Below are 25,470 nucleotides of genomic sequence, written 5' to 3' on the forward strand. Positions count from 1 at the left end.
TCCTGCTTGACGCTCAGGGCTCTGAAACTGCCCTGTCAGACGAGCTTCCCTTGGGGCAGCTCCACCCTGCCCAGAGTGCTACACTCACCTATGCTGTCTGCACGGCTCCCCGGGCCCACCCGTTTGCAAACCCTGCTCTAGCGCAATTTTCCTTCATTTTCAACAGAAAGTTAGCCTGCCTGAGGCTACACATCAAGACAGAGACAGAGGAGCAAGGAGAGTCAGGGTCAGGGATTTTTCTCTCTGATCTGGCACCCTGCTTCTTCGGAGAACCCCAGCTCCTCTCAGCACTTCTTCCACCAACCGCTTACATTTTTTAAAGCAGACTGTTAACATTTTCCACATTCCCTTTTATCCATTCTTTTTCTGCATGTTCGATTTCCTTAGAGATGACAACTCTGTACCAGTGATTTCGTTTACAGATGATCTCCAAATGCCGAGAAACAAGCAATCAGACAAAACTGAGGCAGCAGCTTTTGCACAGCTCGGCAGACACAGGACCAGAGAGAATTCCAGAAATCAAACGCCAGCCTAACAACTAGCTATGCAGACAGAAAGCGGGGCCCAGGGAGCTGCACTCCTGGGCTGCAGGGTTCCCAGGCAACAGGGCCGGGCTTCAGTCTGCCAGCCTGGCGCTTTCCACTGCACCATGTCACCTCCACGCAGTCGTGGAGGTGGCAGGCGACCCAGGGCTTGTCCCAGAGAGACCAAGACGGCAGCACGGCGTGCAGCTTAGACACGGCCAGTCCCGGCTGGGACAAGCACTAGGGTTGAACACGGCTCACAAACCATCCACCTACAGAACTGCATTCGCACTGCAGACACACTCCCTTTAGAACTGGCATTTGGTGGAGAACATGAGTGTCGCAGAATGTGGTGGTCTTTACAACACGGCTGTTATAAAAGCTAAGCCCCATGTGAGAAAAGTTGCTGTAACAACATCATAGCACCTTTGCTTCAAGAGAGAAAAAGGCAATGGTAAAAAGCTTTAATAATAGACTGTGTTTTTATAGGCAACCAATTAGCAGATTAATGAGCCATTTAAATTTCTTTACTTAAAATCAATATTCAAGAAAGATGAACCCCGGATGCAGCCTCTCACACTGACCCACAAACTAAGAACAAATGAAGCCAACGGTGACCCCGTCAGCATGCTGTGGTGTCAACAGAACGAGTCCCCCGCCCCGAGCCCTGGCCCCCGGCAAAGAGATACGTGATTGTGCACTGCGCGATGATACCGTGAGGCGAGAACTTTGGTTCATGCAGTCGGCTGCCACAGAGGCTGCACCCCAAACCCGCAGCCCCGGCGCCCGAAGTCAGCCGTGCTCCTTCCACAACACCAGGTGGATGCTGTGGTCAGGCATGCTGGTGGCAAAGACCAAGCCCGTGTCGTTGTGCCCATCCAGTCCGTTCAGCCAGGACGCTTCGCCTGCCAGGAAGCTGGAGCCCCTCTTGGATTTCCTGTACTCGGGGAGAGGCCAGCGGCTAATCAGGCTCTCTGTCCGCAAGTCCAGGATATACAGGTAGCGGTTGTCAAACAGCAGGGCAAAGATGTCTCCAAAGCCAAGCAAGGCCAGGTTTGCTATCTCAGGAGTCTTGATGACCCTGCAAGGATGAGAGTTAAGAGGCGTGAACCAGGCTTGAAGGCCACTGTGTATCTGTTGTGCTGCTGCCATCTTTTCTGGAGACATTTAAGACTGATACAGGGAACCTCCCGGTGGTCCAGTGGTGAGGGCTCCTCGACGCCACTGCAGGTGGCCCAGGTTCGATACTTAGTCGGGGAAGTGAGATCTCCCATCCCGTGAGCAGTGCAGTCAAAGGAAAAAACCAACACAAAATTCAAGCAAATTTAAAACTAAATGCACTTTCTTATAAAAAGGAAAATATGAGGACATAAAACTCAGCCTACTTTGGAAAAAAGGTGTGGGAAAAGAACCCTTCATAATAACATAACACAGGCATATAAGGAAATGAACATTTATAAAAGCATAAAATGCCCATCTAAACTGGAAAGGATCTTTCAGATTATCTCATTTAATATTTTCATTTCTAAGATGTGAAAACTGAAATCCAGCCAGGGTAAATGCTCTGGCTAAGGCTTTACAACTAGCTGGCTACTCGTCAGAGGGAGCGTCTAACACTCCACCCTCAGTGCTGGGTAACAGCTGCTAGACTTCATCCCTTGCTTCCTGAACCCCTCAGATACCAGAATCTGAGGATGCTCGAGTCCCCTACATGGAACGGCGCAGTACGGCTGGCCCTCCACGGCCACAGATGCAGAGCACACAGACGTGGAGGGCAGACTGCACTGGCCGAGGGGAAGCCCCCAAGCCCAGAAAGAAGAGGGAAAGTCAAGTGATTTGGTGCTGCTCTGCTCTGCAGGTAGCAAGCCCAGGTTCTGCTCAAGGTAGTCTAGAGGCTGAAAATATAAAGGTTCCCAAATAAGTCAGAAACATTTAATAATAATAATAGGTTCGTAGTAAGTTAGAGAAAACCGGGAGAGCAAGGAGGACTGCTTCACCGTCTCAGACTGGCAGTTCATAAAACACTGATGACAAAGGCACAAGGGGGAGAGACCGTGCTGAAGAGGAGCACACATTGAAGCACCTGCTGTCAGCCTCTGCACGCTTAGTGAGGTGAAGCGCCAACGTTCTCTTCAGAAGCACTGGGAAAAGAGCGACGGGACAGAGCTACGCGAGCTGCGGCGCCTGTCCGCTGGGGCCCACGTGACATCCAGTTTGCTCTACACCTTAACAAGGACACCGCAGCGAGTGTGCGCGCAAGACGTGAACCAGAGGAAACAGGGAGAAAATCACCAGTCATCACCCTTCAATAGTGAAGGATCTATGAGAGGCCCCGCACGAGGGGCTCCAGCAGGCAGGTCGAAGGGAAGAGCGCACACAGAATCGGACTCCAGTCTGGGGCCAGGAAGGGAGGGGGACTCAGCATGAAGACAAAGACCTGTTCCTCACACTTATCAGGTCCAAAACTCAACTTCGCAGCCAAACCTGTTTCTCTTCGTTTCCTGGCTTGCTCACTCACCCAACCACTCAAGACAGGAAATGTGGCAGCCATCCAACTCTAAAGCCACAAATTCAACCACCGAGGTCTACTGGTTTCACCTCCTAAATCTTCCGGAGTCACTCGCTGCAGCCTGAACTGCCACAGCTCGGACCTAGGACACCGCCTGCTGCCTGCACACCGCCCAGGGTCCCGCTGGTCTCCCCAGCTCTGCTCTTGGACCTGTCAGTCATTTAACTTCCCACTTAAACTTACACCTGTTACCACCTGATTCAAACTTGCAACCCCTCCACTGGCTACCCACTGTACTCCCATCTACAACACTGGCCTTCTTTCAGTCACTCCAGCGCGCGGGGCTCCGGTGGGCTCTGGGCCTTTCAGCAGACTGCACGCTCGGCCTACCATGTTCCTCACCGCACACTCGCACCCCCAGCACTTAGCTAGGTGCATCTCCCCACCCTTAACAGCGTGGCCTGACCCTCCTCCTCAAAGAAGCTTTCCTTTACTTCTCAAACTAGGCAAGGTCTCTGTGTACCCCATTCCATGTTGCTCGTCTCCCAACCACTAAAACATCTGCGTGCAGTTAGCTGTTTAATGTCAGCCTTTCCTGGTTCAACATGTCTGCGAGCTTGGTAAGTACTTCTGCTGGTTCCCAGCGTGCATCACAGCGCCTAACACACAGCTTAGATAAGCAAGTATCTGCTAATGCCTAGAGCAGCGGTGCAGTGAGTACGGGAAAATACAAATTCCTACAAGACAGAGTCAAAGAGGGCTGGGGACACCGGGAGAGTCTAAAGTCCCACATCACTGACAAAGCAGAAAATAATCAGGAACTTGGAAAGCTGAGTGGCTAGGGGATAAGACTTGAGGCTGGGAGGATAAAAGTCAAAGTCACTCAGTTGTGTTGGACTCCTTTGTGACCCCATGGACTATAGAGTCCATGGAATTCTCTAGGCCAGAATACCAGAGTGGATAGCCGTCTTCCCAACCCAGGGATCAAACCCAGGTCTCCCACATTGCAGGTGGATTCTTTATCAGCTGAGCCACAAGGGAAGCCCAAGAATACTGTAGTGAGTAGCCTATCCCTTCTCCAGGGGATCTTCTCGACCTAGGAAATTGAACCAGAGTCTCCTGCATTGCAGGCAGATTCTTTGCCAGCTGAGCTACTAGGGAAGCTCTAAACTGACTTCAACGACTCAAGCACAAACCTGCTGCAGGACTGAACACAGGTCTTGACAGGCTCACAGCACCTTGCATTTTGATTACTTTAGAACTGCAGACAGACATCCCTGCTGTGCCGCCTGCGCCCTGCCTGCTGCACTGAGGTAGCCTCACTCAGCAGAACGCATCGCATCTTATTTGTGGAGCAACATGCTACTGCTGGCGCTTTTTGTCTTTTCAATTAGCATCAAAGCTTAAGGAACGCAACCCAGTACTGGCAACTGAGGCCACAGTCACAGAATTGTTCAACCCCTTGAAGAAAGGTTGTTTTATTCATGTGAGGAAGAGGGGGGGAGTAAGAGATAAAATATCCCCTTTTTCAAAAGAAAAAAACCTGAACTTAGCACTTGCAAGCAGCAAGCAACTGTGCAGGTTTACTGGTTACAGCTAGTATATCCAAACAGCAAAAGCCAACAGAATCTTCATCTGGAATCTGGACTCCACCTGCCATTCTTACAGGAGAAAAGCAGGTGCAGGATCATATGAAACCTTTCTAGCCTCTAAGCATGAAAAGATCACGACCCCTTTCTTCCACCCTGCCTCAGCACCACTCTCTTCCAAACTTTAATTCAAACAAAAACATTAGTAAGCTATCAAAGATCTGACTTTCCCATGGTGACTAGTCGTTCTCTGGGGGGGACTGGCTGCGCAGCCCTCTCAGATACCAGAATGCATGGCTGCTCACGTCCTTCGGGCGTAATGGTGCAGTATCTGCATATGACCTAGACACATCCTCCCGGATATTTCAAATCATCTCTAGGTTACTTGCACCTGATGCAATGTAAATACTATGAAAATAGTTGCTGATGCATGGCAAATTCAAAATTTTGCTTTTGGGAACTTTCTGAAAATTAAAAAAAATTTTCCATCCTCAGTTGGTTGAATCTGTGGGTGCAAAACCCATGGCCAACTGTACTTGAATTTCTTACTTTGCAAACAATCAAGTTCTTTCAAAAGTTCCTTCTCTCTGGCTTGCTGCTGTCTGCTGGATGATCCAGCCATGGATGGACGGACGGATGGAGGGGTGGGTGGGGGCTGGGCTAGGGTGAGTTGTGGGATGTTCGGCCAGGCCCCTAACCTCTCTCAGCTTCAGTTCCCCAACCTGTAAAATGAAGAGCTTGGACTAATATTTTCTAGGATTTGTTCCAGTCTGTTTTGTCAGTGTGCAATTACCAATTATTTCTAGAAATTATTCTGATAGCTTGGAATTCTAACTGGTTAGAAATGTAGATCTGAAAAAAAAAAAAAGTAGTAGTGTCTGTCTGACTCCAGGAAGCCAATAATGAGGCTGTAACTTTACGACCAAAGATGGGTGGTCAGCTGCTGGCTGGCAGGATCACATTCCATTCGAGCCGACCTCTAAACAGTCACACATAAAAACAGTGAAGATCAACTGTTCAATTTTTGTCTCCAGGCAGTCCTTTCTGAAGCACGCCGAGTGAGTGAGTGAAATTGCTCAGTCGTGTCCGACTCTTTGCAACCCCATGGACTATAGCCTATCAGGCCCCTCTGTCCATGGGATTTTCCAGGCAAGAAGGCTGGAGTGGATTGCCATTTCCTTATCCAGGGGATCTTCCTGACCCAGGAATCCAACCCGGGTCTCCCGCATTGCGGGCAGACGCCTTACCGTCTGAGCCACCAGGGAAGCATGCTATGGAACACTAATTCTGTGAGCTGCCAATAGGCACTCCTCCAAGCAAGGGCACCATGCCAGTGTGTGTGAGGTACAGTAGGTTAAACAAAGTAAAACAGGTTTCTTTATGTAGGACTTCTCAGACGTATTAATAACACAGAATGTCAGGTCCTGAGCTAGATCCTCACTCAGTTCAGTCGCTCAGTCGTGTCCAGCTCTTTGTGACCCCATGAACTGCAGCACGCCAGGCCTCCCTGTCCATCATCAACTTCTGGAGTTTGCTCAAACTCATGTCCATCGAGTCAGTGATGCCATCCAACCATCTCATCCTCTGTCATCCCCTTCTCCTCCTGCCTTCAATCTTTCCCAGCTCTTTCCATCATGTTGCCAAAGTACTGGAGCTTGAGCTTCAGCATCAGTCCTTCCAATGAATATTCAGGACTGATTTCATTTAGGACTGATCCTCATTAGAGGCAATTAATTTAATCTCTACAGGTGAGACAAATGAGGCACAGAGAGGTTAAGAAACTTACAGAACTAGGTCTTAAAGCAAGGTTTATTTATCACCAAAGTAAGTTCTCTTGATTACCACACAGCACTGGCTTCCGCCAGCCTCCAATATGCTACCATATACCACCATCTCCAAGAGGGGTCTATGGTATGCAGTGAATCACAAAACTGTCTCTAGGCCTCTATTCCGTTGGAGAGAAAGCCCGCAGGCTGTGACATTCTCTAAGCACCTCTGTCTTTCTACTAGTCAACAGAAGGTCACTTGATTCCTCAATGCACAGTTTCAAAATGACCAGGACGAAGAACTTAACATATTACAACTAGAGGAAATCTGAAAGACCTCTTCATCTAAACTCTTCATTTTCCAGAAAACCTGGCAGGAGAATCCAGACATTGGGAAAGGGGAAGTTAGCTCCGAGTTAAGAAGCGGGACTGGGCTTGTCTGGTGGTGCAGTGGCGAAAATCCACCCGCCAGTGCAGAAGACTCAAGAGCCGCGGGTTTGACCCCTGGGTGGGGAAGATCCCTTGGAGGAGGAAATGGCAGCCCACTTCAGAATTCCTGCCTGGAGAATTCCATGGACAGAGGAGCCCGGTGGGCTACAGTCCATGGGGTCTCAAGAGTCAGATGCGACTGAGCACACAGCACCTAACAAGAGGGACTAGAAGCTGAGTCTCTACACTCTAACACATAACTCGTTCTAACTTAACTACTGCCTTTAAAATATTTTTGTGTGAGATTTTAAGCACAGAATCATTCACAGCTGATGTGAGTAAACATTTCCCCAAAGCAAGTTATTAACTAGTTTCTCCAAATACTGTTTTGTCTTTATTATTAAACTGCAACAGCCTACTAACAGTAAGGGCCCAGGAAGTATTACCTGAGAATATTGTAACTGGCAAAGTCCCACTGATAGAGGCCCAGTGCCGAGCTACAGACGATGTATTTGCCGTCGAAATGGAGTCTTGGCTGCAGGCAGATACTTCTATCCTCAGAGACAGACAACGTCTTTAAGCACTTACAGTTAATTTCTCTCCCAATTGGCCAAATCTACAGATAAAAGAAAATTAGGAAAGATGATAGATCACATCACCAGAGAAAAACCTGTTTTTAAACAATGTGGCTTGTGTTTGCTTAAGTCAGAAATAAAGTGAAGTGAACTGGAAACACCACAGGCTTTACAGCTGAGGCAGGGGGGTTCAAATTCTTATTTGGCACCTATGTGTTGTGTAATCTTGGGTAAAATATTCAACCTCTTCTAAACCCGAGTTCCTGCAATGAAGATAGATAGTGCCTACCATATGGAACATTTTAGAAGATACAACAAAAATATATGTCAGAGTGCTCTGTAAACTTTTTGCAAATTGCTTTTATTATACTAATAAATATTTATGTTTTCATACTTCAGATCTAAGAATGGAGGAGGGCAGGAGATGTATGTCTTAAGAAAATGGTAAGAACGCAGTGAAGATAAATTTCTGTGGATTTTTCCCCCTTCATTTATAAATCAGAGTTAGAAACTGCCTAGAACACAGAGAAAATGAATTCATTCTCTTTCCAATGGGTTTAAGAGGGCTTAGACTAAAGACTTTCCTGCCTCCCTTGAAATATTTCCCTGTGCCACACTCTTTCATGAAGCAAATTAATCGAGGAAAAAAAACCTCACCTTGATTTCATATTTGTCTGCACTTAAGAGGATGTAGTCTCCAGGGCTGTGCAAGAGAGACCTGACTTTGCACTTCTGCAAGACCACCTAGAAATAATACATATCCATGTTTTAGAAAGACGCTTTTAGTACTATATACATCCCTTTTAAGTAAAATATGAAAAAGAGCTCGAAATGATATGGTATGTGGGTAATCTATAACTCTACGTTAACTAGAACTCAAGTTAACCCTTACTAAGAGTTTTATTATAACCAGATTCTCTAGGCTACCAGCAGGATCCAAAAGTGTCTAATATTGGCAGCATTTACTCTCAGCTTTGGTCCGGAAGCAAACATTAAGACTGATTTTTTAAATCATAAGATGTGACATCATAAAATGATAAAGAATAGGAAATAAAAAAATCCATACACATTAATAGGTACAAATGACCTGTTTTCATAAGTACATGCGTCATAAAGAGAAAAGACACTCTACTTGCGACCAGAATCTGTCATATGCTGACTCTGCAACCTTGGGCGGGACCATCTAAATTCTTCACCTGTTTCCTCATCTTTAAAAACAGAAGTTGGGGCACCTATTATCTCAGATAATCGCACTGAAAATGAAATAAAAAATGAAAATAAGTCTAATAGAAGCTAAAATCCCGTGAGCACTTGGGGTAATCTGTAAACACTAGGTTCCGGCTATTTTAGCATTAGATCAGCATCAGGTGAGAAGGGAGGCCAGGCTCACTCCCTCAGGCCTGGGTTGCAGATGCAAATGAAACTTGCGGGGAGCTGCCCCATCACCTCATTTAATGTTCACAAGAACATGAGCAGACGATGAGACTCTGGCCCTGAAGGGAAGAGTCACTTGTCTAAGACATTATAGCCAGGTCCGAGCCCCAAATCCACTGTTTTTTAACTAACACTAAATTGTCTTATGTAACTTTTCTATTTAAAACTGAATGTGCCCAGTACAGGTTTTCTTTCCAGTTTTTAACTGTGGTAAAATACACAGAACATAAAATGTAGAATCGCAACCATTTTCCAGTGTGTAGTTCGGTGCTATTACTGGTCTTCCCACACAGTCACCCGCCCCACCCGGTCTAAAAGCCACTAGTCATCTTCCTTTGTCCCCGTAAGCTCAGCTGGCTTTGCCTCAAAGACAGCCTCCGCATGTGCCCTTCTCTCTCCCTGGCACCACCCAAGTCCAAGCCAGGGGTCTCTAACTGACCACCGAGCATCCACTTGTGCCCCATTAGTGCCCCACTCGAATTCATTTTTTCACTCAGCAATTATCTTCTTAAAACAGGAATCACACCAGACTCTTGCTCAGAACTCATCAATTGCTTGCTACTACACTTAGAATCATACAAAACCCTTAACAGGGTCTAGTAAAGCACACCAGACGGCCCCTGCTCCCACACCTCCCCCAACTGCAGCTCAGCTCCGCTCGTCTTCCAGGGCATCAGGTTATCAAAAGTTCTGGGTTCCTTCCCACCCCAGGGCCTCTGCGCACACCGCACCCTCTGAAACACTCCTCTACTCTTTACACAGCTACCTCCAATTCATTCTTCATATTTGGCACCTTCTCTAACAGCTTTCCCTCAATCAAACTAAACCAGACACCTTCCTAGACTTTCTCGGAGAACACTACACTCTTCCTCCCAATTTGTGATTATGTATTTATTTGTGAAATTACAGACTAGTAACTATTTCCCCTACTAGACTAACACTCGTGTTAGGCCTGGGTCTACTTTGCTCACTGATATATACTCAGTCCCTCAAAGAACAGCACGATAGGCTCAAGAACAGTGTCTCTCCATGGCATTTCCATTAACATGGCTTTTGATATTCACAGCATCGCTTTAAAACTAGAAGACATCACAATATTCTTTAAAAGATGCTGTAAATTTTTGTTTCACTTCTTGTAAGATTTTCTCCTTCTTCCTCCCTCCCTCCTGCTCTTTCTTCACATTAAAAAAGCAAAAACCAGTTTACCCATGTCTCCCACTCACCACATTCCACCCTCTGCTTCTGACAGCCACCAATCTGTTCTCTGTATCTATGAACTTGGCTTCCCCCTTCTTCTGTACAGTTCACTTTTAAGAGACTGTACGGTATTTGCCTTTCTTTGACTTATTTCACTCGGCATAATGTCCTTGAGGTCCATCCATGTTATCATAAATCATAAGATTTCACTTTTTATGGCTAAATAACAGTTCAATATACATATCCATCCATCCATCAATGAACACTCTGGTTGGTTCTGTATCTTGACTATTACAGATAATACTGCAATGAACATGGGCATGCATGCATCTTTCTGAGTTTTCCAATTTCTTTGGATAGATACCCAAAAGGGGAATTGCTGGGTCACGTGGAAGTTCTATTTCTCATGAATTTTTCACAGTGGCTGCACCAATTTACAAAGTTCCTTTTTTCTCCACAACCTCACCAACAATGTGCTATTTCTTGTCTTTTTGGTAACAGCCATTCCAACCAGTATGAGGTGCTATCTCATTTTGGTTCCGATTCACAGTTGCATTATCCTGATGACTATGTTGAACATCTTTTCATTTACTTGTTAGTTGCTGCTTTCATTTATCTATACATCTTCTTTGGGAAAAGGTCTGTTCAGATCTTCTGCCCATCTGTTAATTAGACTGTTTGGTTTTTTGCTCTTAAGTTGTATGATTTACATATTTTGGATATTAGCCCATGACCTATGATTTGTGAATATTTTCTCCCATTCAGTAGGTTGCCTCTTAATTTTGTTGATGGCTTCTTTTGCTGCGCAGAAGCTTTTTAGTATGATGCTTGCTTTATTCTTGCTTTTGTTGCCAGATTCAAAAAATCACGGCCAAAACCTATGTCAAGATGTTCACTATGTTTTTTCTTCTAGGAGTTTTATGATTTCAGGTGTGTTAAGTCTTTAATCGATTTTGAGTTAATTTCTATGTACCGTTTAAAACAGTGGTTCAGTTTCATTCTTTTGATGTGGCTTTTCAGTTTTCCCAACAAAATTTATGGAAGAGACTGTCCGTTCTCCATCACATATTCTTGGCTCCTCTGTCATAAATGAACTGACCATGGACACAAGGGTTTATTTCTGGGCTCTTAATTCTGTTCCATTGACCTAAGTGTCTGTTCTGCTAACATCACATTGCTTTAATTACTGTATCTTTGTCACATAGTTTGAAAGTGTGATGCCTGCAGCTCTGTGCCTTTTCAAGGGTTTTTTTTTTTCATGGTTCCATATGAATTTTAGGACTATTTGTCTTATTTCCTTGAAACATACCATTGGAACTTTGATGCAGACTGCATTGAATCTATAGGTTGCTTTGGAAAGTATGGACATTTGATTGTTCAAATCTGTGAGCATGAAGCAACTCTCCGTTTATTTGTCTACTTCAATTTCCTTCATTAATGTCTCATGGTTTTCAATACACAGGTCTTTCCGTTATATACTGATTAAATTTATTCCCAGGGTATTTCATTCTTTTTGATGCAACTGTACATGGGACTGTTTTTTCTTTACTTCTTTTTCGGATAGTTCTTTATTAGTGTACAGAAATGCAACAGATTTTGTATACAGATTTTATATCTTGCAATGTTACATGTTTTAGTTCTAACAGATTTCTGATGCCGTCACCAAAATATTATCATGCATTCGCAAATCCGGAGAGTTCTGCCTCTTCCTTTCCAACACGGATGCCTTTTCTCCTTCTGCTGCTCTGGCTGCAACTTCCCATTACATGCTGAAGAAAAGTGGCTAGAGACCAGCACAGTGGTGTTTCAAAGAGCCTGCACATCTCTCTCTCTTCCACTTCCAGCAAGAGCTTTCTTTTTCAAAATGAAAATTCCTTTTCTGATTTAAAAAGAAACGTGCTTATCCTAAAGGGAAAAAAGTACTCACACCTTCACAAGAAATAATCACATTCAACATTTCGGTGCAAAAACACATTCAGAAACTATCATCATACTCTACGTAGCTTTTTATATAACCTGTTTTACTCACCCGCTCTGTCCACCTAATATACTGTGAGCATCCTCCCATGTCCAACGCTGTTCGTTCACTAACTTACCGAGCGTCTTTCACATGCTGGTCACTGCTGTACGCCATCATGCCTTGGGGTTGCATCTATTTCATCTTATGACTCATCTGCCACTTACGAGTCAGTGTCTGCCATCCTCCAACCCACCCCCAGCTTCCCCACCCTCAGCAAGAGCGACGTCAGCATCAGTGAGTCTTCTTACCTTGGTGACCCACTCTGTGTGCCCAGTGAGCGTGTTCAGGCAGGTCCCAGCAGATAGAGCCCACACCTTCACAGTGAAGTCTGCAGAGCCACTCACCAAGATGTCCAGCTCGTCATTGTAGTCGACACTGAACACTAGTATACACAACACACACCAAGTTAACACACACCTTTGCCTGCGGGTCATGTATAACAGTCAGTAACACTTATTCTTCCTAGCTGCCCAATTATGTAATTTCTTAACCAGAACTACTGTAAGAAGGGTGCTTTCTCAACTAGCATTTTTTTGCTAAAAGAAAAAAAAAATACCCATTTCAAAATTCTTATTATTATAGCTTATTATCCTAAGGATGGAAAGTCCCTGGAATATACAATCTCTCATACTTGTACTAGCTTCAGAGTCAAACAAGTGTAGGAGATCCTGGCATTTCTTCTCAGGATGGAGAAGAAAAATAGGTGGACCTACTGAGATTTGTACTATTTATTGCAGTAAGATAAAATGTCAAGAGTATTCATACTCAGGAAAAGCCAGTGTAATGAGAAAAACAAAGCAAAGTTCTTAAGTTCAGACTGAGCCATTCTCTCAAACCGTCTGATTTTCTTCAGACCTACATTCCTGGCACCTAAAACAGTGCCTGAGTATAACAAGTACTTGTTTTCAAATACCTGTCAAGCTCTAAAGGGACACCAGGGACCCAGAGATGAAGACACTGCTCTTTTCTTTAAGGAACTCTGACTAAGTGAGGGATGGAGAAGGAAGTCCAAAAAAAAAAAGTAAACGTTTACCTCTTGCTAGGGAAACACCAAGGAGAATGACTAACTCTGCCCAGGGCTATCAGGGAGGACTTCAGGGAAGAGGCGACATTGGAGGTGGGCCCTGAAGGATGAGTAGAGTTTATCAAGAAAAGAAAGAGAATACCGCAGGTAGAGGGAAGAGCAGAGGCACGGAGTTAGGAGAAGCCACAGCGACGTCTTGGGAACAGCAAGGAGGAAATTTTTTAGAACAGGGCTCTCTAAGCTGAGCAGGTGTAAAATCACCTGGAACAGGTGCGATCCTTGACAATGTGGAATACTGCACTCAGTTGGATACATAAGCTCCATATTAAATCATATATCTTCAAATATTAACTACTACAAACAAGTGATAGCAGCCTGAAGAAAATGTACAGGATGACACACAAAATGGGGAGGTGCAGATTCGGTGGGGTTTATGGTGTTTTTCTTTTTGCCATAAAACAGCTAAATTTACTTTAAAGAATTACTGAGCACCACACAAGGAATTCAGGACCTAAGGGTGAATAAGACAGGTGGGATCCCTGCCCTTCCAGAAATGACAGGTTGGTGGGGAACCAGTTACCATACTCACTTGGATGACGGGTGTTACACAGGTTACTGGAAGCCTACAGCAGAGAAACTTAACCTGTTTAGGGTGTCCAGGAAGGCGCTCGTAAATGTGATGCTCAAGAGCACAGACTGTGACTCTCAGAGGCGAATGCAGCGGGTAATGGGGGGGCAGGGGAGAAGGGAACTCGATCACACAATTTCTACACAAAGCTCCAGGATACGATGTGCCAGAGGAGACACTCTGGTCAAAAGGCTTCGTTCAGATGACCAGCTTACAGACTAAGGCTGCTGCAACCTCATCAGGAAATATGCAGCTATCTCCTTTTCATCTTGTCTCTCAGCAGTGAGATTAACATCAACCAAGCTCCAATTTGATATAATCTGTGTAGTCACTACTAAGGATTTCCAGTCCTAATTCTACAAATAAAGTGGACTAAATTTACATTTACTCAATTTGGAGGTATGGAATTTGATCAAAACAAAGGGGGCCTACTGTGCAAACAGGAAATAAATGAGACAGAAGAAAAGAAGAACTGCCTCTCCTAGCCTCAGGGTATAAAGGCATCACGAGTTAAAAAATGGGCCAAGGAAAGCAAAATTCGAGGTGAAATTGTAAGAATAACCTGAATAAAAGGATTAACTGTACTGACTGAAAATGTAGGGGAAATGACTGATTAAATTAAAAAACAAAAAAACAAAAGAGGGATCACATTCTTGGCCCCTGGCTTTAAGCAATGTGGTTAAAGTAACTGTGGAAAGCCTTGAAGAAAGGCGACCCACCCGCCCCCGTGTGCCCCCGGAAGTGCTGGGTCCTGGCTCCGGAACTCCACTCCCAGCAGGCCACAGTGTTGTCAAAGGAGCCTGTCACAAGCTTCTGCTCATCAAACTTCACCGCAGCACAAGTGTGGGTCTGGATGCCATAAACACATTGCCCTGTGCTCACATCCCACAGTTTTGCAGACAAGTCATCTGACCCTTCAAGACAAAAACAGGGAGGTTAATAAGAAGACAAACACTAAGGAAGTAACATCAGTCCCCAAAGATGGCACCCTTAAAGGAGAACCTAACTTTCTCCAGCACTCCCACTTTATACCTAGGGAAAACCAAAGCAGAGAGAGGAACATAGCCTGTTCTGCGTCGCCAAAACAGTGCTAGCAGCCCTGGGACCGACTCCAAGCCTTGGTTTACTCTTTTTCCCTAAATGTTCCAGGTTATAAAGCCATGTTAGACTGGCGCATCCCTTGGTGCGTCCACTTATAAACTTCCCTAAATCTCTGGCTACCATAAGCTCTCTCTGACTTAAGCTTAAAACGATGGGAATTACCTATCACTGCATGTATACACTTGCCTGCCTGTCCATTATCCAACAACTCTGAACAAACAAAGAACGCTGAAATAGTAAAGCTGTAGGCTGGAACATGTTCCACTCTAAGGCAAGTCAAAGACAAGCCCTGATCGATCACTGGTTAACTTCTATAAAGTCTAACTGCTAATTTCTTGAGCCAGCCCAAAATGTGTGAAGGAGCTTCAAAGAAAACAAGACGTAAACTATTCCAGACGTTCACAACAATTCAGCAAAGAGTTTGTAAAGTCTCTTTAAGATTATGCAAAATAAAAGGCAGGATTTACTTCTGCCTCTGATGAAAACTGCGTAACAATTCACAACATTACTGCTTAGTAACCAAGTCATGTCTAACTCTTTGTGGCCCCATGGACTGTAGCCCACCAGGCTCCTCTGTCCATGGCATTTCCCAGGCAAGAATACTGGAGTGGGTTGCCATTTCCTCCTCCAGGGGACTTTGCAGACCCAGGGATTGAACCCATGTCTCAACAGATTCTTTACCACTGAGCCACTGGGGAAATCACATTTAAAATCCTAATGATTAATTCATGTTTCACAATTTATCTTTATAAAATATTAAGAATTAACAGAGAGAAAGTCATTTTGAAGATACATAAATGTAATTCCTGTAATAAGGACATGGTATCTTGGGAAAGCACCAACTGATCAGTTTTCCAAAAGCTTACATGACTAAATAAAGCCAGCCACAATTCCACCTTTAAGGACTGATCAAGAGCCACTGTTTCAGACAACGGAAAAATACCTATCAGTTATGAAAGAGCAGAGCAGGAATTTCAGCCTGGGAAATCCACGTGAGAGCATACTCGAATGAAGGCTCTATTTGTTGCCATTGTACTAATTAGGGATTCAGTTTCCTTTCCAGAAAATGAAAGGTGAGACTTGGCTAGTGGTTCTCAAAGGCATATGAGGCATCCATCAGAATCAACTGGAGAGCTTTATCAAGACATACATGCTAGGCCTTATCTTCAGAGATTCTAACTCAGAACATCTGAGGCAAGAGCCAATAATCAGAAAAACTTGCCAGGTGAACTTACTAGCAATGCACTGAGGACCAATGAGCTAAGAACAATCCTAGCTGATAGAAAGATAAGGCAAGCCACATACGCAATGAAAATTTTTCTAATATTTACTTTAAAAAGTACAAAAAAGGGGAAATAATTTTAAACTCAGTACGCCAAAAAACATTATCAGCTAATGTAATCGATACAGAAATTTATTAATGAAATGGTTCACATTCTAAGTCTTCAAAATCCAGCAAGCATTTCCTGTTTCACATCTCAGTTTGAGCTAGCAGTTATCTCAGGTGTGGTGAGTGGCTACCACAATGGACAGCACAGGTCCAGATAACCTTTAAGGTCCTCTCAGATTTTTGGCAGAGTCAACATTTTGTGGCTCTATTTCTAGGAAGCTAAAGCAGGGAGAGAAAACATGTCTGGCCCTAGCTGAGCTTGGTTCTGACTTACGGCCAGTGTTTCACAGAGTCGTCTTCACTCATTCAACCCATTTTAGAGAACTTTTGTGTCAGGCAGGTGCGGGGAGCCAGCACGGGAGATCCCACCCATGACAAGGTCATGCGGAGAGGCCTGAGGGGCAAGGCGAGCCAGGCTTCAGGGGTTCCCCCTGGGTTTTCCTGAGCATCTACCCCGAAACCAAAACCTGTCTGTTTACCGTCTGCTATACTATACTCTTCTGACATTACCGCCTTTTCTCTGGAAAGAGTTAATTCAGAGCTCCAGTTAACACGCTCCTGCATATGAAAAGAATGCTTCAGCTCAAACCCCTCTGATGGCTCTCTAACTTGCCTAACAGTTGGGGACTTTACAATTCGTGGATTGTTTACAGCCCCCAACCGTGAGAGGCAGGAAGCTCAAAACATCTTAAAGATATAGAGCCTTTTAGAGTTAAGAATTAGTTTGGTGAAGAGTTTGTTGAGTCAATGACTGCTGCCAGGCTTCCATATCCTTTATCTTTTAGGCACCTGGGAGGATATTAATCAATGTAATTGGAATGCAGAAATAGGAATATAGTAGTTTTGATGTTAGCAACACTAGACTTTTGAGTTAATTACTTTTCTCTTTGTTATAAATCACTGTACTTCTTTCATCGTTATAAATTATTGTGTCTTTGCTATGTAACAATGTAACTTTATTCAGTGCTTTCTGAGAGTGGCACCAGACTTTGGGAAGAACAACACTGTTAAGGCAAATAAGTCTTCTGGTTGACAAACCCTTATCAGGAAAGGGCTGTAAAATGTTAATTGGCCTTCTGGCCAGAAGATGATGTAAATCACGTGAGACTTGTGTACACAACTAGGTAAGCAGAGAGAGAGCCTGGTCTCAGTAAGAGTCAGGGCTGCTGATGCTGCCTAATTTTATATTACCCATTGATCTCTATGTACAACAAAAAGGTATAAAAAGCCTTTGCAACAATAGAGGATGGGCCAGCCACTGGACTGGTTTCCCCCGTGTGGTCTGTTCTCCTTCTCTCCTTTTCTGGCTGAATTCCCATCTGGAGCGGGGAGGCTCGCCATGTCTACTTACTTGCCCCAGCTTCTAAGATCCATGAGAGAGGGAGCCCAAGGTGGGGCACCCCCAATACTCAAGCGGGTGCCGGTGGCCCAACGCAGACGGTGCAAGCTCCTTGGCTGGAACTTTACTGGTTTTCCACGTAAACCAAGTTATTCAGCCTCTTTCTCCACTAACTTCCCCACTATACTATTTCTTCCTAATCTCTCTTATATTTCTAGTTAAATAATTCTTTCTAAGATGCCACGCCGTCTCCGCTTCAAATTACCCTGGATCCACTGGGGCTGGACCCCGGCAGGCAGGGATCCTGCTCTTATGGTGCTTGGTCTTCCAAGGAAGACAGAAAGGCTAAACAAGCAGTAACAACTCAGTAAAGAGGCGGGCAGCACAAAAGCCCACAGCAAATCCGAGGAGGGGACGAAAGGAGACAGCACCCCAGATGAGGTTCCGCTGGGTTCACGGCTGCACTCCTCAGCGTCAAGGGCTTCCACAAACACGCCCTAGGAGACGGCACGCCCGGCTCCACACTACACACTCTGATTTGCTGTGAAGCCAGGCCTTGGTGTAGGACTGTTTGAAGAAGGAATTTCATGGCTTAAAAAATACCCAAACTTGGGACTTCCCTGGTGGTCCAGCGGTTAAGACTCCAAGCTCCCAATGCCAGTGGCACGGGTTAATCACTGGCCAGGGAACTAAGACCTCACATGCCACATGGCACCACCAAAAATAAATAAATAAGAATAAATACTCTACAAAATTACAATTTTTTTTTCAATATTAACAAGTTGAAATCTAAAGGATGAATAAAGTGATCAGCACTCTCTCCCCAATCAAAAAATAAAATAAAATATCAACAGTATACGCCAGAGCTCAGCCAAACTTTTTCTGTAAAAGACTGGACAGTAAAATAGATTAGTCTTCTTGAGCCACAGTCTCCGGGGCAATTACCCCACTCTGCTGGATCTGGCCCCTGTGGTTTGTGGTTTACCAATCCCGGGAATGTAACTATTTAAGTACCTATTAAATACCTCTATTTATTACAGAAATATACGTGAACACGCATTAGGGTCGATTCATAAAGAACTCCTTGAACCCATTCTATTAATAAAAACTATGTAGGAATTACTGGCAATGCTTGTCAAAATGCACTGCCTCAAACACCCTGACAACAGTTCAGTGTGACTGGGAAGTCGTGGGAAAGGTCAGGATGGCGAACTGGGTAGGGAGGGTGCTCAACTATGACCTCATCTGCATTTCTGAAAGACCACTGTGGCAGCATCACCGGAAAAGACGTGAAGGGGAGCAAAGCTGGACGCAGGAAGGCCACTTATAAACCAGGACGGAGGATACACAAAACGTGGCCTATACGTCAAAGGGTTACTATTCAGCCTCAAAAAGGAAGGAAACTCTGACACAGGCAACCACATGGAGGAACCACGGAGACATCATGCTAAGCGACATAAAGTCGGTCACAAAAGAGCAAATGCTGCTCAGAGTCCACCCAAGAGGTACCTAAAGCGCTCACATTCAGAGAAAGTAGCACGGTGGTTGCCTGGGGCTGTGGGAGGAGAGGAGGTGTCAGTGATTAATGAATACGATTTCACTTTGAGAAGATGCAAAGAGTTCTGGAGACTGATGGTGGTGATGTCTGTGCAACGACAAGAATGTACTTAATGGCACTGAACCGTGCATTTAAAATGGTTAAAATGGTAAATCTTCTGTTTTCCCACAATTTGTTAAAAAAAGGGGGGGGGGGAGATGATCCAATGTTACAGAGGAAAATGTTAAGCCGTTCAATGTCACCCCATAGTGACCATCAGAGGACAGCCAGGCTGGGCTGCACTCCGCTTTACAAGGCATAAGCCTAACTTCAACTGCTGAGCCTTTAGGAGCCATTATTCCATCCTCTTTTGCTTTGTGTCAACCTTCTTCATAGACTCTCATTTGCTGTGCTGACCAACCCAACATGTTTTCAAAGAGGTCATCAATGGCACTGTGTAGAGAGGAAAGTGAAATAACTGAATGCAGACTAGTTTTCATTACATGAAAGGGGGGAAAGCCCTCTCAATTCAGAGAACAGGGGAAACAATAGCTACAGACACGGGCAATATGCAACAGAGGTGAGCGGAAAAATGAGCTGCAATGCAAACAGAGTAAGCTACCTTATCGAGCTGAGTTTAAATGTTTAACCGGTGGAATCAGATCTCAGCTCTCAAACCACCTGAGTCATTTGACTCTGTTAACCAACTGAATAAACATTTACTAGTGCCTCTTTCGGAGAAGGCAATGGCACCCCACTCCGGTACTCTTGCCTGGAAAATCCCATGGACGGAGGAGCCTGGTGGGCTGCAGTCTATGGGGTTGCCAAGAGTCAGACACGACTCAGTGGCTTCACTTTCACTTTTCACTTTCATGCATTGGAGAAGGAAATGGCAACCCACTCCAGTGTTCTTGCCTGGAGAATCCCAGGGACAGCGGAGCCTGGTGGGCTGCCGTCTATGGGGTCGCACAGAGTCGGACACGACTGAAGCGACTTCGCAGCAGCAGCAGTGCCTCTTTAAGACAAGCAACTTTCATTCTCCTTTTAAAACCCTATTACCCTTCTATCTCTTTGCCTCTCCCCAATCCACCCTACACTGTGCATTCTTTCTCCTCTCTCCATCTCCTTTTAAAATTTCACCTGCAGCCACAGTTATGATGTGACTAACTCCTAAATCATTCTCTCTAGCCCTGAGCACTCTCGAAAGCTCTTACCCTGCATTTGCAGATATTACGGGAATCTCCACTTCACATCCAATCAGATTCAGTTCATCCCACACTGAACTCCATCCATCCTCTTGACTTTGTCCTCAGTTTCTATTCTTTCATAGTGCTACCTTCGCATTCATACACACAGCTAGAAGACTTTGGTCATCTTTGAAATATCCCTATTCCTTGCCACATACCCAATTCACTGCCAAATCCTGTCATTTCTGTTTCAATAGCTGCTCTTCCATTCAACTGCTACTTTCAAAAATCTCTACCCATAGTATCTTGTATCTAGACCTATTTAAACTCATCTGAACTGCAACAGACTAGTAGTTTAATTTGGAAGCTCGAGATCTGTTAAAAGGTATCAGAAGAGTTAATATCTTCTGGGGGAACACTTCAGAAGCAGCAGGGTGGCTTCACTGTCACAACGAGGACATCACTGGCCTCCGCTCGGTAGAGCCCGGGGACGCTGGGCACACGGTAGCGTCTGCAGGGCACAGAGAGAGTCGCCCGTGCTCTGCATGGCATCTCGAAGGTCCTGCCGGGCATTCCTAAGTGTAAGGCTTACTCTTAGTTACCTGAGCCCAATTTTTGCTGTTTTACAAAGCAAACGAGCGGGTTAACTGTGTGCTTAATTTTCTATGAGTATAACCATCAGATAAACTGAGGAAAGATGTCCTTTCCTGGGGACTCTGCTAAGAGCTTTTCCTCATTTGAAAAGATAAAGTTGTGGATGGTATCTGTGACACAAACCCAACCTTCTACAGTCACAGGTGCCATGCTCACAAAGACAGTACATGATGAGGTGCAGACACCTCCTTACCACCTTCTGGAACAGCCGCAGTTGAGCATGTCTTCAATGTTACTGTAAATTACAGTTCTCTAATTTCTCCTCTCGGTCAGACTTTGGCTGTTATATTGATTTCTAAAATGGGTATGTATAGATAAGCTGCTTCCATGACTTTTAATTCATGATAGGGGGATATTGTAAAATCTTGTAAAAAGAGGACCCAAGTCTGACAGAAACAAGAAATATAGTTTCTTTGAAGTGGAAGGCTCTGAACCTGACTTTCTGCTCAAAAATCATTCAGAGTTCACGGAAAACTGTCCAAATATATGTTCACGGCATTCCAGCCCAAACCTATTTCTTCAGATCACATTCTAAGAGTCTTAGAGTCCCTGATCATATTCCAAGATTTTGGTATTCTCCTCCGCCATGCTTGGACCTTTCCATGCCTTTAGAATGCTTCTCCTCTTACTGGAAAACCCTGACTGTGTATATCAAATCTCCAAAATGTATACATTCTTCAAGACCCAACATAAACACTACTCTGCTTTCTCAAATGAAGAAACCATCCCGTCTTTTGAACAACCACATAATTTTATTTTCCTCATACAGTCCAACCACATCATTTTTTTTGGTTGGTCTCTCTTTTAATTACGATATAACTGACAGACAACACTGTATTAATTCTAGGTGTATAATGTAACGATTTGACATCTGTATATAATGTGAAATATTCACAACAAAACTAGTTAAATACATCATCTGATCATATCTCCTTTATAGTTCTTGTTTGTCTCATTTCCCTGCCTGTAAGGCAGAGGTCACAATATAGCCATTTATAGGTTGAATATGATCCAACCACAATATTTTAAAAATTTGAATAATACTTAGAAAATTAATACTTTTTGTAAAAAATGAGGCTATTTCACAAAAACCTAGACTCCTGAAAAGTCAGATTTGACAATTCTGAGTCTGAATTCCACACGAGAATTATCTACTACAGTAGAGCAGCAGCTCCCCGTGTCAGTGTTTTCTTATTAGCCACAGTTCACACAGAGACTTTCCTTCACTCAATCAGGTTACCTTCCTGATCACAGCATGTACATTCTTTGAGGAAAGAACAATTCTAATTCAGCTACGCATGCTTACGCTGCCTGTCACACAGTAGGCATTTTAGAAATAAATATCTACTGAACAGCACAAAGCACAATAGGTTCCTTTCTTACCATTTCAGAAATAAGCAGAATTTCTGAAATTCTGAACAGACATACAATCTCATACAACCACACAATCTATACCATGCTAATGCTAGCATTATTAATCCTTTTGGTAATACTGTTCCACTGCTTGCTTAAGGGCTAATCTGAGTCACTAAATTTACTGCCAAATTCAGAATTTCCCAATTGAAAACAGTGAAAAGACAAGCTCTTAAGTGACAAGGTGATACAAACACATTTAATTCTATGAAAAATATTTCTTGCTAGTAACAGTCTCAGGAATGCTGCTTTAAACAAATGCTTTGAATCATTTTCAACAGCATACTTTTCCATAAGCAAAGCCCGTGAATTTAATCATACTAAAAATAAGATAGCATATAGACTCACCTGGAGAATAATCATAAAATGCAGGGTTGCGTCCACAGCCATCTGTAGATATTAACCTCCCAGGTGGTTAGGGAATTCAGTGAATGTATTCCATTCACCTCTGGGCCAAGTAACTGAGGTTTTACTGAATTTCAAAAGTGAACTTTAACAAGACATTTAAAAAAAAAAAGCTGGAGCTAGTTCTGAAAATGAGTCAACTGCCAGTATTGATCGAAGTGTGAGTAAGTGACAAGTTTAAAGGCAATATGGCATCTTAATCTTAAAAACAAAAACCAAAACCTGCCAGGGATTATGAGGCAAAGAGAATACTGAAAGTCATCACCACAGGTGGCAAATTACATCGAAGTACAGAAGAACAGATGATGCTGTTCCAATAATCAGGCTTTTAATAGGACAGCGAAATAATATGAGCATGGAGTAATCTCACGATGACAAGCAAAACCATGAAATATCTTAAATGTTTATTTTATAAAACTGACAGTGTTGAGCATTTCAAAGAATGTCACTACATAAGAAAATGGACATCCTCAATGAATAAAGAAATTCAATTTTAAAACAGTCTTCAGAAATCATACCTCTCTTAAAAATATTAAACTGTGTGTGGTGGGATTCTGAGGGAGAGGCAGGTTTACCTTAGACTTTGCTGTGGGCATAGCATCAACTCAATACATCTGGAAAGGACACTAAGAGGGGCTATAAAGGCATTCAAGCTTCGGGATCTGGTGACTCTGCTCTGAGGCTTCTGCCTCAAATGAATAATCCAAAGGGAAACAATAACGCAGACAAAACTATCCATAAAAACAGGAACACCCTGAATACGCACTAGTATGGAAATGGCTAAATGATGACATATTTACACAAAGAAACAGCACCCGACAGCTGTGTGGTTTGCGTAACACTCAAGTGTTTGTCAGAAATCATTCTGGAGGAAGAAACACACGGAATGTCCCTGTGCTGCGCTCAGTCGCTAAGTCAGGTCTGATTCTTTGTGATCCCGCAGATGGCAGCCCGTCAGCCTCCTCTGTCCATGGGATTTTCCAAGCAGGAATACTGGAGTGGGTTGCCACTTCCTACTCCAGGGAATCTGCCTAACCCAGGGATCAACTTGTGTCTCCTGCATTGGCAGGCGGCTTCTTTACCACCTGGGAAGCCCAATACTGTATATCATATATGATGGAAGTGAACAGCACTGTGATCACTGATAAGATGATCCAGAACCTTGAGCCATTCTAAACTTCGCTTAGTCATTATATGCAACACCCATCAACATGTACTGCCTGAAACATGGGCACCAACTATATAATCCCATGTGGAAACACATGCCCATTATAATTGGAAGACACACATAATTCTAACTTTAATCATTACATTTATAATAAAAAGTTACTTAACTACTTGTTGTTATTGCTGTTTAGTCACTAAGTCGTGTCTGACTCTTTCACGACCCAACAGACCACAGCCTGCCAGGCTCCTCTGTTCGTAGGATTTCCCAGGCAAGAACACTGGAGCGGGTTGCCATTCCCTTCTCCAGGGGATCTTCTTGACTCAGAGATCTAAACCCACACCTCCTGCATTGGCAGGCGAACTCTTTACCACTGAGCAACCAAGGAAGGCCTGCTTGCGGAGTTTTAAAATATCCAACTATTTCCATTCCCATGCCCAAACTCTTCTAAATTCTTCTCAGAACCACAAGATCTTAGAGCAAGAGAAATAGCTCCCTTTGCATATTTTAAATACAAGGAAACACAGAGAGGTTTCATAATTCTTTCAAAATGAATTATTTGCTAGGACCAGACAGTAACTTTTCTACAGTCTTTTTCCCCCAAAATTACTGCTGCTAAAAAAAAAAAAACCCAACATGAGGGACTGTATATGGGAAAAAAGCATAGAAAAACGCAGTCAGAGCTTTCAGACTCATATCACACTTATAAAAATGTCTGGAGCTTTCTTCTCATAAAATTTTATAAAAATAATTGTCTTCTCAGAGTGAAAAAGGATAAAGGGGTGGTGGTGGGGAGAGGAGGAACCAGTCAGGGATGGAGCATCTATCTATGCCATCATAGATATCTCAGATAATTAACGACTGCCATTCTCAAGCCTGAGGAGTACTTCGTTCTGTCTGTAAGATTACACTCCACGAAACACAAAAATTAAAAAGAAAAAAAATCGGTCCAGGCTCTCTTACCTGTACACAGAAGTCCATCTTTGTAGTAAAGTGCATACACTCTGGCACTGTGTCCAATTAAAGATGAGGTCTCAAAGGCTTCATGGTCCTCCAGTTGCTTCATTCTCAAAATAGCCTTCAAATAAACCTTCTTCCAGTGCAAAGCGTCCTGAACGGAATCATCTATCTGCCAGCCCAGACTCTTACAGGCGGCCTGCCACACCTCCGTACAGGCACTTATCACCTTATTCCACTGTTTAGAGACGAGGCAGCATGTGAGTAAAGTCTGAGGGTCAAGCCATTTCAACAAATAAAAACTGAGCTCCAGGGGAAGGAGTTTGAGGAAGTCCCGCTTGAGCAGAGTCTCCAGGTTATTGGAGAGGTGTCTGAGCTGGACTGCCCCACTCAGACTAATCAGGTGATCCAGAGTTTCATTTTTCTGCAAGTCCGTCAGAGAAAGAAATGTAACAGAAATGTTATCAAGCCATGTCTCAAAGTCCTTTCTCTCCATAAGGTTATGGAAAAATTTACCTGTGGCACATCAAAATATTGTATTAGTTCTGCTCAAAGAGACCGTTCAAGCAAGACTGCTAACAAATGAAGTATTAAAAATTAGTGCAAAAAACTGTTACAACTTTAGAG

General features: G+C 43.9%; 1 protein-coding gene across 1 annotated transcript in view; it reads right to left on the minus strand.

The window, feature by feature from the left end:
• Nucleotides 1-498: 498 nt before the first annotated feature.
• Nucleotides 499-25,470, minus strand: part of FBXW2 (F-box and WD repeat domain containing 2) — a 30,373-nt gene continuing 5,401 nt past the window's right edge. The window contains exons 3-8 of the mRNA XM_052644868.1: nucleotides 24,850-25,359; nucleotides 14,415-14,609; nucleotides 12,292-12,425; nucleotides 8,050-8,136; nucleotides 7,264-7,433; nucleotides 499-1,605 (exon numbers count right to left, since the gene is read on the minus strand). Coding sequence (XP_052500828.1) covers nucleotides 1,317-1,605; nucleotides 7,264-7,433; nucleotides 8,050-8,136; nucleotides 12,292-12,425; nucleotides 14,415-14,609; nucleotides 24,850-25,339 — 1,365 coding nt within the window. The 5' untranslated portion in view covers nucleotides 25,340-25,359 and the 3' untranslated portion in view covers nucleotides 499-1,316. The remainder of the gene's footprint in view (nucleotides 1,606-7,263; nucleotides 7,434-8,049; nucleotides 8,137-12,291; nucleotides 12,426-14,414; nucleotides 14,610-24,849; nucleotides 25,360-25,470) is intronic.

The sequence above is a fragment of the Budorcas taxicolor genome, chromosome 8 (genome assembly GCF_023091745.1).
Source record: "Budorcas taxicolor isolate Tak-1 chromosome 8, Takin1.1, whole genome shotgun sequence".
NCBI classification, from domain to species: domain Eukaryota; kingdom Metazoa; phylum Chordata; class Mammalia; order Artiodactyla; family Bovidae; genus Budorcas; species Budorcas taxicolor.